Below are 13,400 nucleotides of genomic sequence, written 5' to 3'. Positions count from 1 at the left end.
CCAGGTTAAATGCCTCTCAGTCAGAGTAAATGAAATTAATCCAGGCCACACACATCTCCAACTGCCACTGTTAGTCCTCTGAAACTGCTCTATTTTTACCTTTCCTCTCCCCTGAAGCAGCCACAAAGAGAGGCTCATGCCCACCAGTATTTTACCCCTGCCTGTATACAGCAAGATCCAGAGTGGAAGCAATAATGTGGGCTGACATTCAGGTAACACACACAGGGCACGCTGCAGGGACACGTACAAAGGCCTGGTCGATGTCCTTCCTGATATCCGCCACTATCTGGGCATTGTCACCTCGGGCCAAGACTGCATCCAAGGAGTGCTGCTGGATGGGCTCCAGCAGGCGAGCGGGGTGCCCGAGCCGCAGGATGCGGGCTTTGTAGCCAGCCAGCCTTTCCACCAGATTATCCACAGCAACGTTGGAAGGGGCACAACACAGGACCTGCAAGGGGAGAAACCAAGTTACTGTTACTGCCAAGTGCAACGAAACACCAGAGCAACGGTGTCCGAGGAGGAAGACACACAGCAGAGAGACCAACACATATCTATTGGGAGTAAATCAGTGATAAACCACAGCCTCTAGATATCAAAGGCAATTCTCACCTTGGTTTGAAGCACTAGTGCAGGGTCTTCAATAAAGAGCAAACATGAGCTTGGAAGCTTCTATTTGCACCTAATTTCAGCTGACAGGGGAAACTCCCTGGTCCTTGCAAGCCAAGCCAGATTCTGCAGCGTAGCACAGCTGCTACTCGATCTGCTCCAGCTGCCATGAACCCCAATGAGTTGCAAATTAAACCAAGGTGATCACTGTCACTACAGTCCTGCTGATACTCACTTTCAGGCCTTGCTGTACGGCTTGCAAGATGATCTCTACCAGTGTCGTGGTCTTCCCTGTGCCAGGAGGTCCATGGACAATGGCAAGCTCCCTCTGTGTCAGTGAGAAGGTGACAGCCTCCCTCTGCGATGCATCCAGTGAGTTGTTGTAAAGCTTTAGAGGCTCTGGGGAGACAGCAGGAGATTCACTTGGACCTCAGCCCTAACTTGGGTGCTTGCTGAGATGCACAACGCTATGAATACAAATAAGAAGCTCTCAGTAGCTGGCCCAAATCGCTTTGATAATGAGAATAATCTTCCTGGGAAGGTACACTGTGTACCACCTGGGTGGCTAAAAGAGCCCAGACTGGTATAAGTAAGGTTTGTTATGCTCTCAGAACAAAGAGGCTGCTCATCCTGTGTCTTCCTCCATCTCTCTCCTAACCTGCTAGTTTGCAGAAGGAGCAGCCAGTTGTGAACACAGTTAGGATGTACTGGAACTTTTCAGCATTTAAAGAGGTATTTACTTGCTCTAACACCAAACACGTAGGATCTCCTGGGTGTGGAGGTTGCTCTGGGTTTATTTTAAAGGTGAGCCAGCGTATTTAGTAAACCCTCAATAAAAAGAGGGGAGGAAGTAGTAGATCTTGCAAACAAATCACTCCCATTCCAGTTAACCCCAACACAGCACTAGTGAAAAAGCAGCAGAAAAAACTACAGCATCTGCGAGCAGAAAAGAGCAGGCCTGTATTGTTCAACAATGACTGAAAAGGCAGGAAAAAAAATTACAAACTAGCAATATAAATGATGAAAACTAAAATTAGTTTGGGCTTTAATGATCAGAAAGGGAGAAGGGGAAAAAATATGCAAATTGCATTGCAGGAGAATTGGTTTCCCTGCAGAAGATCAAATTCTCACAAGCTGCTTTTTACCTTCCAGATTTATCTAATTTAAACCCGTATTTATTCTTATCCCACACAATCCTGCTGCTAATCTCCTTGTTCATTATGGAAGTTAATTACAGCAGAGATTATGACTCATTACACTGAGGTTTACTGAAAATAATGTTCCCACAAAAGCTTATATAAGCCCTATCTCTGGGCGCCGTTCCCTCCTGGGCATCATGTGTTTTATCTCTATCTTTGCATTAAGGGCTTGATTATAAGCAGTAAAAGTTTCTGTTTTTTGGCAGGTTAACTTGTCTGCAACTCCCGTGTAACCTCTGGCACTGACTTCTGAAGTGGCACAACTAAATGGAGTGTTTGGGTTAGACAAATAACACTTGTTAAAAAGATGCTCAGTGACAAAGAGAGAAACAGGACTAAGGGTATTTCTTCCTGTGAGCCTGCCCCTTGCTTTATATGTGATTTTTGAGTTAGTGTGCTAATGATTAAGAGAAGATTATGAAGCATCCCATGGGCTAGGGAAAAAGAATAGCTTTAAAAAACTGAAAGGCATTTCCCATAATGAGGAACAGCCGGGACGTAGGAGTCATTGATATTTCCTTGCTCGAGGAATGAGATCAGAAACAGGCTTCCACATGCACACACCCCCTCTTCCCCTTTAACCATGTACTGGCAAAAGCTGTTGTGTGGGCAGGCTGGGAAATGGGCCTCCTCCTGGGCTGGGCACTTAGTGGTGAGGAGGAGGGCTGAGCCTTTTAGGGGATGCTGCAGCTCCTCTGGACTCTTCTCTACCCGCCACTGGGGCTCTAAGCAGCCTCACCTAAAGAAACAGAGCTTCCCCACTCCTGCAGGGCTGGCCTAAGAGCTCTTTATAAGCAATCAGTTTAGAATGTGCACAGATGCTCCCCAGAGACACCCATTAACCCAGCTCTAGCCCTGTGGCACTGACTCTGCATTGCTGCCTCCTGCTCTGCCCACAGCTGTTCATCGCAGCCCCCTCAATGCAGGCCATGGAGAGGATGAATGGAAAGCTGCATCCTTAGGCCTGGCAGGGATGGGTCTTGCTGGTGGGCAGATAATTCAGCCCCTGATGCATAACTTGAGTTAGGATTGCAGCACTGGAAAAAAAAATCACCTCAGCCATCAAGGTTGGTCCTCCAACAATGCTTCCAGGATCCAATCCAGGAACCAAGACCCCTTTCTTGCACCGTACCAGGAGTTCAGGTGAAGAAGAGGGTTGAAGGGTGATCTTCACATCCAGGAAAGGAGTCTTTGCACCAGACATGGATGGGAAAGGTCCCTCCTGTGAGGAAGAGCTCAAGTTGTCCAGAGCTGGAGGCCTCTCACTTCTCAATGTCCTTTCCAAAGTATATTCCTCACCATCAGTGTGTATGGGCACCAAGAACAAACCAGACCTCATGACCAACTCCTCTACACTATCACCTAACTGCAGCCAAACACTGCTGCACAAAATCCAGAAGGATAATTAAGCCTGAAACAAGGAACTTTCCCTGCTCTCCCTATGAAGTATTTGCCAGCCGAGTTGTCTGGACTCATTAATTTTCCCCAGAGATCTCAAGGGCCTCTTCATGGCCTCTGTGGTGACAAGAGGTATCACACGGCAGAGGGACAAGGCACATCCAAGATTTTTACAAGTGACTTGTCACATGCACTGGACTTGTGCTGAGAATCCCTGATGCATCCTCAGTGCTCTGCCTGCTGGGCTGGCTTTTATTGGAGACACCTCTGTCCTTTAACAAGACTTGTCTTCTTCCTTCTCTGCCTTTTTACAGCAATAGGCATACTCAGCTATAAGCCATACCTTTTGCACTCCACATGAGGATGTGAGCCAGCCAGTGTCTGTGTACAGAGATGAACACCCCCTCACTTTTTCTGGACCAGGACTACAGGAGAGAGCTGGTAACTCTCATTGATCTGCACAGGATTATGCTTACAAGAAGGCATAACCTTATTTCTGAAAGCAAAGGGAACGTGTCCATCCAGCAAGCAGAGCAATGCTGGCCTCTGCTGGCAAGCAAACCCTCTCTATACATTCACAGCAATGTATGGGCACAAGGCTCCCTGTGTATATTCTGTGAGCAGGGAAGGGTTTCTTGTAGGAGACTTCTGGTGTGAAAGATTTAAATGCATCTGGGCCACGAGTGCAGGTTAAAGTACAGGAGAGCCAAGCAGAGCATTTCTTATGGATGGGGTTCTGGATTTCCTTCCCAGAGAGTCTGACAAGAGCAGAAATTCTGTTCAGTTCAGTTTGCCTTTTGGAAAGCTTATTCTCCCACCTGACACCTTTCTGGAGGCTGCAAGGTAAGGGTGGGAAATACTTTGTGGTGTGGACCAGCCCCATTCTTAGCTGCAGATCCCATCTACCCACTGGTGATACCTTCATCTGCTCCTTTCCACTAGTCCATAGGTTATTTCTCCCACAGCCTGTCTATTGTGTTTGTGTTACCCCAAAGGTATTTATTCTGAGTTGCGTTTTTGAGTGTTTTGAATGGACTTGGGCTTTGATGTGCAGTGCTATTGGTAACGCCTCAACCTGTGCACAACCCCAGCAGCTCAGGGGGAGAAATGAAAAGCACAGATTCAGAGCACAACTTCAGTGAATACAATCCTTCTGGCCAGGCTGGCTGTGTGAGGGGTGTGGGGTCATGAGAGCGCACTGACTTTTTTCATGATCTCCAGGGCATTTTAGCTATGCTGTTTGTGCAGGACAGACAGACTCCATCATACTGCCCGTCCAATGGGGAGCCGCCAGCTTTCTGAATCAAACCTGAAGCCCCTGGCCGTGCCTTAACAGTTCAGATTCCAAAATATTTATCAGACTTGGCCCTGCTACACCCTGAGCCCAAACGTGCTACTGGCTAGGCCCAGAGTGGCAACCCCAGCACCCTGCAGTACCAAGTAGGAGAACCCACTAGCTGGGAGATTTCCTCCTGCCTGTAAAGACCGTGAGGTGAGGAGGCTGGTACAAACTAACTTCAGACATCTGAGGGTCAAAAGCCTGGCATTTTTTTCCCCAATTACTGACAACCACCTTACGCAAGCCCACTTCCAAAAACCACGCTCCAGGACATTGTTCCAGTGGGAGTCACACCTGTACCCATTATTACCCGGGGGGGATTCATCCTCCAAATATTGAGCAGAGTTTTTCTGACATGATGGGAAACAGCTCTCTGCAAATTAGCACAGCAGCAGCTCTGTCAGTCATCAGGAGCTGAGTAAAAGGGCACTAAATTGTCTTTGTCATTACTACCCTTCTGTGCATACAGATGGTTTTTTTGTAAGCCAAAATTATGCGCTGGTCAGACACCAGCAGCCACCAACTACTTCAAACCTGTGTTTCTATTGGCTTTATCGGACTCCTTGCCAACCTAATCGGTCAGCAACTAGATTTAGGCACCCTCCTGGGAAGACACAGGCTTTAATATAGACCCTCCAGGCACCGCATTTGGCAGCCTGCTCTCCCAAGATAACCCAGGCAGCCGCAATCCAGTCATGAGAAGATCTCAGTGCAGCACAGCAAAAAATAAGCAACTAAAAGCTCTTTACCAGATAGGCCATGAGCTTAATGTAACTGTATTTGGGTATGCCTTAAAAAGACCCCATACAACCAACATTTTGGGAAAAAAAAAAACCCCAAACCAGATGCTTTTCCCTTTTTCCTCCAGGTTGCAAGGCTCCATGTTGGGAAGAAGCCACCAACAGAAAGCACCAGCAGAGCAGAGGATGGCATTGAGACACCACTGGCTTTGCTGCTGCAAAGAACCACCTCACCTCGCATCTCTCAGTGGTCCTGGTGAGCGTTCTGTATTTCAGCTGTGCTGTGTGCTGCAGCCTGGGTACCTACTGCCTGCTTTTGTGAGGACAGGAAGCTCACACAGACTTGCTGTGTATCTGTTGCCCTTTCCGTTCACAGCTCCATCACGCTTGAACCTGCTGACCAGTTTCTAACCAATCTGATATCAAGTCCCTACACGCTTCATGAAAATGCACAGTGGTATCAGAACCCATCTAAAACCTATGAGACTCTCACGCTTGAAAACTGAGCCTTCTAATTTTTTTCCCAAAGTTAAAAAAAAAATAGATTTAGGATTCTGCTGCTGCACTTATCACTCGCTGGAGCCTATTTTGCCCTTGAGAGAACACCCTTGAACATCCAGGCATAGAGCTGGGTGCTTATGATTTCCACTGACTACTTCTACTTCCACTTTCTACTTCTTGAGCTCCTTGTAATTTGGTTCTTCCCCACCGTTTGTACAGAAGACAGTGACAAATGCTCCCCTCTAGGTATGGCTCTCATCTACTCTGGGCCTTCCTCTTTTTCTCCTGCACAAGTGTCAGTGCTAGCTTTTTCTCTGGGCAGGTGTTTACATGGTCCCACTCCTAGCCCTGGCTTTCTGGGCTTCTGATTGAAGTGGAGCTCATATTGCAGCTTGGAATGGTGTTAATATAGATGTCTGTCTAGACAGCCAGTTTTATGAGAGGTACAGAGCTTATTAACGCTGAGACTCCTGATGGGTTGGTTTGAAATCAGATAATGGATGGGATGAGACACATTCAGGGAAGCATCTCCCTAAGAAACCAGGCTAAAAGATGCTCAGTCATGAAAGGAGATACTGTGTCATGGAGGAGAAGCAGCCTGAAATGCTGTAAGGTTTTTCTAGCATGTACCTGGGAAACACTTGCTGTCTTTTGCAGGCAGTCCACACATCTGAGAGTCTCTATACTATTTGAAGGGCCACATCTCTGTGTCCTAAGGCGTTTGGGACACCTGGGGAACTGCATGTGCCATCATACAAGCATGAGAGTTGGGATTTAGCCAGGCAGCTGCCGACTGCCCTCCCCTTCAAGTCAGTGGAGGCTGGCAGTTCAAGGTACCCTGCAGGACCTACTTAGAGTTAAAGTCATTATTATTTAATTCCTGGCTAGTATAACAACTTTCTAGTTGGGGAGAAAGGAGCTATAAAGTGAGAAGGTAAACAGAATGCCCTGTCAGAGCATTTTGCCGTTCTCAGGTGATGTGCTGCCTTCTCATATTGCATCTCCTCTGTCTGTCTAACGTGGCTGAACTTTTCTATCAATCAATATTCTCAGTGCTGGAGAGATGTAAAATTCATCTCTCTGCCTGGTTTGGCACATCAGAGCAACTTGGTGAAAAGGAATTTTTCTTCATTAGAGAAGCAGTTCTGCCACCACAAGGGAAAAAGCAGAGTTGAAGGTGCTAAGAAAGTTGGTTCATTAAAATTTAATTCTTTTATCTAATATTAAAAAGCTGAGTACACCAAGGTCCCTAGGTAGCCGGAAGGCTAAGATGTTTGACTCAGACTAAGCTCAGCACTTAGAACTACAGAGATGTGACTCACTCACACTACCATTCATTCTTCATCCTTGGTATATCATATCAGAAACCTTGCCTGAAGGCACACTGCAGGGCTGTGTGCATGTGAAGGGGTAAACCGCTGCGGACAACCAAACACAGTAACCAAAGTAAGCGAAAAGCTACAACAGCACGCACAGAGTGCAAGGAGCTGTGGTGGGCAGGAAACCGAGCAGAATCCTGGGCAGCAAGAAAGCAGGCAGGGATGGATGGTGTCACCCAAGGCAGGCTGCTGAGTGCTGAGAGAACTTGGCTTCCAGACTGCCAGTCCCATCCTGCTGGGCAGCCGAATCCACACTCAGCCTTCATTCCCTGTTTTTTGCAGACCAGATGGTATTTCCCTTCTGTCAAGGGATAATATTCGTTAGCAGTTGCCGAGCACTTGGATATTCTGCTGATCAGAGGCTTTGGTTTCCCTATGGTTTCTCTGAAGGGGTAAGCTGTGTCATTTCATCTTCCACTTTTCCAAAGACTTAAATCAGAAAGGATCTGAGTAAAAGAGGATTCCACTTATATGCAATTTTTTGACAGCTGCTGGTAAAACCAGGTTGTCAAGTTTTAAGTATCTGATAAAACCAAAACAGCCTGCACATCTCCAACTTGACTGAACACTATCACAAGGCTGTAAAAATAAAAATACCAGTGTTCCCATGCTGTTTCAAACTGCAGTAGTTCCACAGTCACTTAATTCTCATGAAGGCAGAGTACTGGATTTTCAATATAGAAGCAGCACTGTCAGTTCCTGATACCTGAAGTTTATGGATGGGACCGGGGCAGAAAGCAAATAAGAAATGCCTCATAAACGAAATTGAATTTCAGACTCAAGAATGTGTGCAAATAAATACCCCCATCACTGATCCTGCCTGTGTTATGCCAGAATTCACCTTTACTTGGTACACTCGGAGGGAAGTGAGCATTACCTAGCTGAACAGTCTCTCTTCCAGCAATGACAAGGGTCTTCACATGAGTGAAGTGTGTCCAGTGACACATAAACCAGTACGAAAAGTAAGTGTTCAATGCTGCCAGTTGCAACACCACTTATTCCTTGCATTCAATACTTGGGTGTTTCCTGAAGGAAAGTAAGCTGCACGTTTGGTGTGAATAAAAGCTTCACAAAGATCAGAGTTATTTGTGTTTCCATGGGCAATTTCAAAGAATGAGTCTGGAACTGAGAGACCATAAGCACCCTTCTCAGCTGGCCAGCACCAGAGACAGGACTTGGAGGACTGGAAGAGGAGTAACAGCAGCACAGTGTGGGAAACACCTGCACAGGCATCACTTAGGGCTCCGGCTCTTTGCCTCTGTCAGATGCAACATCTGAAGAGATGAGCATCCTAACTGGGCAGGGACAGAGCACAGACCCCTTATCCTGTGGGTAGGGAACTTCAGGCTTCACTGATTGCTCTGGAGAGTGAAGATTCCTCTTCTTCCCTCACAATAACTTTCCTTATCTTTGCTTAAAACCTGGATGAGGGCAGCAAGATAATCTGCTCTCAGCAGTCCATCCAAATGAGCTCTTCACCTGTGTAATTCTCAGCTTCATGTGTTAAGGCACACTAAAACCAGCAGTGGTCTTGGTGCATGTAACTGGCTGTGGAGGTTTTGGGGGCTCTGATCCTAAAAGTGAGAAAATTTCTCTAGAAAGATCAATCTAGCACCTGCCACCAGTCTGGTATAAAGTTTTACAAAGAAGCATACTTACTTGTTTCGTTGAATGCGCTTGGATCAGAAGAAAAGAAGAGGACGTCAATCAGATCAGAGGCTGGACCACCGTGATACTGCTTTAGTGCATTTAAAGCTCTGCCAAAGAAGAAAACAGCCAGGTTACACACTGTCCTGGTTTGAGCTAAATAGAACTAATTTTCTATTTAGTGTTTTTACTTTTCAGCTCAGTCTCTTCTAAGTGGCTGAACTTGCTGAAAACTGGCAGGATGGGTTTTTTCCCAGTGTGTACTGATAGAGCTCAAGGACAAGTGCCTCACCATGGGTGCTGCATCTGTGCCTATGGTGGGGGGAACAGACCCAAAACTGACCAGCTAGGTAATCCATCCCACATACGTCATACTTGGTATAAAGCTGAGGGATCACGAGGGTCTCAACTCTTCTTCCATCTTGGAGCACTTCCATCTCAGACCCTTCCACTCGTCTCGATCCTGCAGTGGCTGAGGTCTGAGCAGAACCCTGCTAGTTTGTCTGCTTTTCTTTACTTTCTTTTTATTTTTAAAACCACTGCCCTCTCTGAGGCAGTCTGTCTGCCTCTGATCCTGATTCGTGTGTTCCTGCATCCTGCTCCCACTGCTGCTGAGTTCAGTCTGGGACTCTTCCAGTGCCCAGCTCTGCAGAGCCTCTGGTGACATATTTGTCATTGAGGGGAGGATTTTATCTTGGTTTTGTATCTATATTTGTACATATTTGTATATATTTCGTTATTTTCCTATTTACATTATTATCCTGTAGTATCAGTATTATTGTTTAAATTAAAACTGTTAGTTTTATTTTCCAACCTGTAAAGTCTCTCTCCATTATTCTCTTTTCTCTTCCCTTCTAGGGAGGGGAGAGGGGTTAATAGAGAGCGTCTGGCCAGGATTTAGTGGCCGGCCCAGCTCTAAACCACAACACACACACGCAGCATTAATTCCTGCAGAGATCCCTGCGCACCTTAGGGACCAGTGACAGAAGACTGTGGGCACAAATTCAACTCTTCCAAAGCGGAAAAGTGATACTCCACAACAGACTAATCCTATCTAACTGCTGCATTCTCCAGTTCTCTTACATACCCATCCCTTATGTTGGCCAGACTTCCACTTTCTACTGTAACTCCAGTTTGATACAGTCAGGCCCTGTGCCGAGCCTTTTCAGCACATTAATTCAGCAAAGAGCTACTCACTTCTCCTGTCAGAATGGAAAAGACTCTATGAAGAATCCAGTGACTACCAGAGGTGATACAATATGGGACCAAAATGTGTAGCTGAGGGTGAGATGAGGGGTGGGAGAGGAAGAGGGAAGAGCAGGACCACACCAGCCAGCAGGTAGATAAATTTAGGCTGTTGTGACGCTGTAGCATAACATATCCAAGTGAGTTATCTAAGTATGGGTTCCCTCAGTAAATAGCAGAAAAAGCAAGGCACACCCAAAAGGTGGACACCTCCCCTAAGCGGAGCTGTTATAGAAGTAAGAGAAATTAAACAGGAAAGGAGAGAACCCAAGCCTAGTGAAATAAACTGAGCTCTGTCTCAGAAGAGCTTTTCCAAAATAAACTTGGCAATTTTCAGTTGGTTTTTGCACTCCTGAACAGAGTGACCGTGGGTGACCTGCAGCCCCGTGGCTCTTACTTTTTCAGCCTGTTGTAGGTGACGTCGTTGGCTAATTTCAGCAGGCGGTAAGAGCTCTCCTGGTCCAAGCTCAGCATCCCATCTCGAGACTCCTCAAAGGCAACAGTCACTGCTTTGGAGGTGACACGTGTTACAACGCCGGTGGAGAGCGGATCGCCCTGGCCAGCTGCATGGTAAAGGCCCACAATGTCCCCTGCAAAGACAAGTTTGAAGAGAGAGCATGAAGTGGGGCGAACATCTCGAAAAGCAGCTCTTTTGGGGAGAGCAGCAATCAAGCATGATCCAATGCAGACAGTAGGACCACCTGCACCAACCACAGCTCTAGCACCATGTTTCCTCCCAGGGTCAGACTTTGTGTCAAGCCCACAATGAAGGAGAACATCTCCTTCACTGGAGACATTCAAAACCTGCCTGGACGCCTTCCTGTGTAACCTCATCTGGGTGTTCCTGCTCTGGCAGGGGGATTGGACTGGATGAGCTTTGGAGGGCCCTTCCAATCCCTGACGTTCTGGGATTCTGTGATTCTGTGATCCCTCTCTTAGCTGCCTAAGGAAGAGAGAAGAAAGGTCTCTAAAGGGGAAAGAAATAGAGGGCGTATAGCAGACTCACTTGTAGCTGCTTCACAGTGAGACCTATGTCCTTTGGAGGGGTAAGACTGCACAGCTGGTTACAGCACGGCAGACAGTGTCCTCGCCTTCCTCACAGACCAGCAACAGAGGCAACAGCTCAGCTTGGACACTCTTGGTTGTGCTTCCACAGAAGTGAGGGCAGAGGGTGGACACAAGTGAAATGAGCACTGGCTGCTGTGCTGGTGAGTTTGTATTTCTCTGGTACCTTTATTTCCAACAGAAATCCAGGTGTGTCAACTAATAACAGTACATAATTCATTTCTTCCTTTTCCTCAACAAAAATAACAGCACAGGGAAGTGTAGAGAGAACAAAGTTAATAGCAAAGTCCAAGTCACATACACCATGTAGCTGCATGCCTGGAAGCATGAAACTCAGCATTGGGTGAGGTGGCAACCATGACTAGATCAACATCTGGACCATCACTAAATCGGTATCTGGTGTTATCTGGATGCCTGGAGGAGTTGTAAACGGGGCAGAGGCCTCATGGTCCCAGTCCCCCATTTTTCTTTTCCACCCTAAAGAAAGGAGCCGTTACCTCCACCCATGCAGGTGTGAATTAATGGACTTTGTGACATTAACATAAGTGATAAGATTGTCTACAGTCATCCCCACCTGCATGTGCCCCGGTGATGTGATGTAAAAATTTAAGTATCACTCCAATTTCAGCCCAAGAATCAGGACAGGATCAACTCAGAATCACAACTGGACAGATTGACGAATTCACTCCCTCTCCACCCCTCCCTACTCAGGACACCTTGTGGGTAAGATTATTGACCTCAGCTAACGCTGAGTGATAGATTCCCTCCTCAGGTCCATATTCCCTGAGTGTATTCTATATATTTCCTCCTCAGGTACATACTCCCTGAGTGTATTTTACATTTCTCCTCAGGTGCATTTCTATGCTTCCCTTCTTGGTTTTGCTCCACTGTATTTCTGTTTGATGGGCTTGTTTGTTTGCCAGGCAGCCAGGCTTACAGCAGGCAAGTTGTTGCTGTTGTTGTTAATGTTGTGTGTACGTCAGGTTTATAGTGTGTTGTTGGTATTATATTAGTTATACAACCTTTAGTGTACCTGTAGCTTTTCAATTTATCATCAGCAATCCAAAAGAACCTGTCAATGTTGCTATAAATAAACCATTACTATCTGTTCCCCGACTTGCATCTGTCTCATATTCGGTGCTGGCCTCGTAAGATGGGATTTATTTCCCCATTTTTGCAACAGGAAGGGAGAAAATACGGCAACTTAGGAAGGAAAAGAAAAATCCACTTTCCATTCTGCAATTAAAGTGTAAGTGACAAAAGCTCCTTACCTACCACAAGACATAAACACGAACTCTTTGACTTATACAAAGAATGCCACAAAATCTTTAATTACAAGAGACTAGGGCTTTGTTTTTATGAATTCAGGAGGAAAGCCAGCTCTTTAATCACCAGTAACCATTTCCTGGGGCAACACACACGACTGTAACAAGCTGAGGGGAAAAGAGGCTTTTTTTCCTCTAGATTCGTCCTGGAGCCATAACATTTTCTCCCTTCCTTTTTTGCACCAATTGCTCAGACTCTACAAATATCTCATTAGAAATATGTTAAGAAGAAGACATCGGTCATCTCTTACTTTACCTACCTCACGCCAACAGCAACATCACTTACCAGGCCCGAAACTGTTATAGGGCAGCTCGGCATCTGAATCGTATTTTCGAGGCTGAAACGTCACAAGCAGCCGTCCATAGAGGCCGGTTCTCTGGTTGGCAGCTTGGAGTTTGAGCAAACAGACGCCTCTGCGCTGCAGCTCCTTCAGGGAGACGCTTTCCTGCCATGCCCTGGAAACCACATACAGGCATGAAAACCACCGAAGCTGAGACTGAAAGCTTCAGATGACAAAACAGAAAAAGACAGGGAGGAGATGGAGAAGAGGAGGAAGGACGATGGCAAAAGTGATGTCTGCTCACTGAAGTCTTGGCTGATGTGATTGCTTTGTAGTGATGTAACGAGACTGGCCTCACAGGCTTATTTTGGGAACCAGGGCGATGCTCACAGGGCCTGGAGAAGAGGCAAGGTCTGTTTCTGAGTATTTTCCTCTCTTCTGTCTGGGTGTGAAAAAGAAGGAGCTGCCCAGTTACCCATGGCCCAGGAGAGAAATAACCTGAGTTTTCTCCTGTCATTTACAAGTGCTAAAATGGAAGGTTTGCTATTTTTTTACATGAAGTTGGGCTAGCCTCCAACAAACATCCCACACGCAGCTGCACAGGGAGGAGAAGCAGGTGGCTGGCACAGACTGGCGGGCTACAAGTGCCTGTGGCACAAAGCACAAGCAGCAGCT

The 13,400-nt window shown here is 46.5% G+C and overlaps 1 protein-coding gene across 1 annotated transcript; it reads right to left on the bottom strand.

Annotated features, from left to right (window-relative positions):
• Nucleotides 1-247: 247 nt before the first annotated feature.
• On the bottom strand, nt 248-12,900 carry LOC104542873 (DNA-binding protein SMUBP-2-like; the record flags this gene model as incomplete). Its single annotated transcript, XM_010187334.1, has 5 exons — nt 248-448; nt 842-1,005; nt 8,822-8,919; nt 10,452-10,644; nt 12,731-12,900. Coding segments are annotated over 5 exons (826 nt in total), but the record flags the coding sequence as incomplete, so codon positions are not given.
• Between the last annotated feature and the right edge of the window lie 500 nt (nt 12,901-13,400).

Source organism: Mesitornis unicolor, unplaced genomic scaffold (genome assembly GCF_000695765.1).
Source record: "Mesitornis unicolor isolate BGI_N332 unplaced genomic scaffold, ASM69576v1 scaffold13566, whole genome shotgun sequence".
Lineage (NCBI taxonomy): Eukaryota > Metazoa > Chordata > Aves > Mesitornithiformes > Mesitornithidae > Mesitornis > Mesitornis unicolor.
Note: the sequence above shows the minus strand (reverse complement) of the source record. Positions and strands in the feature narration are given on the sequence as shown.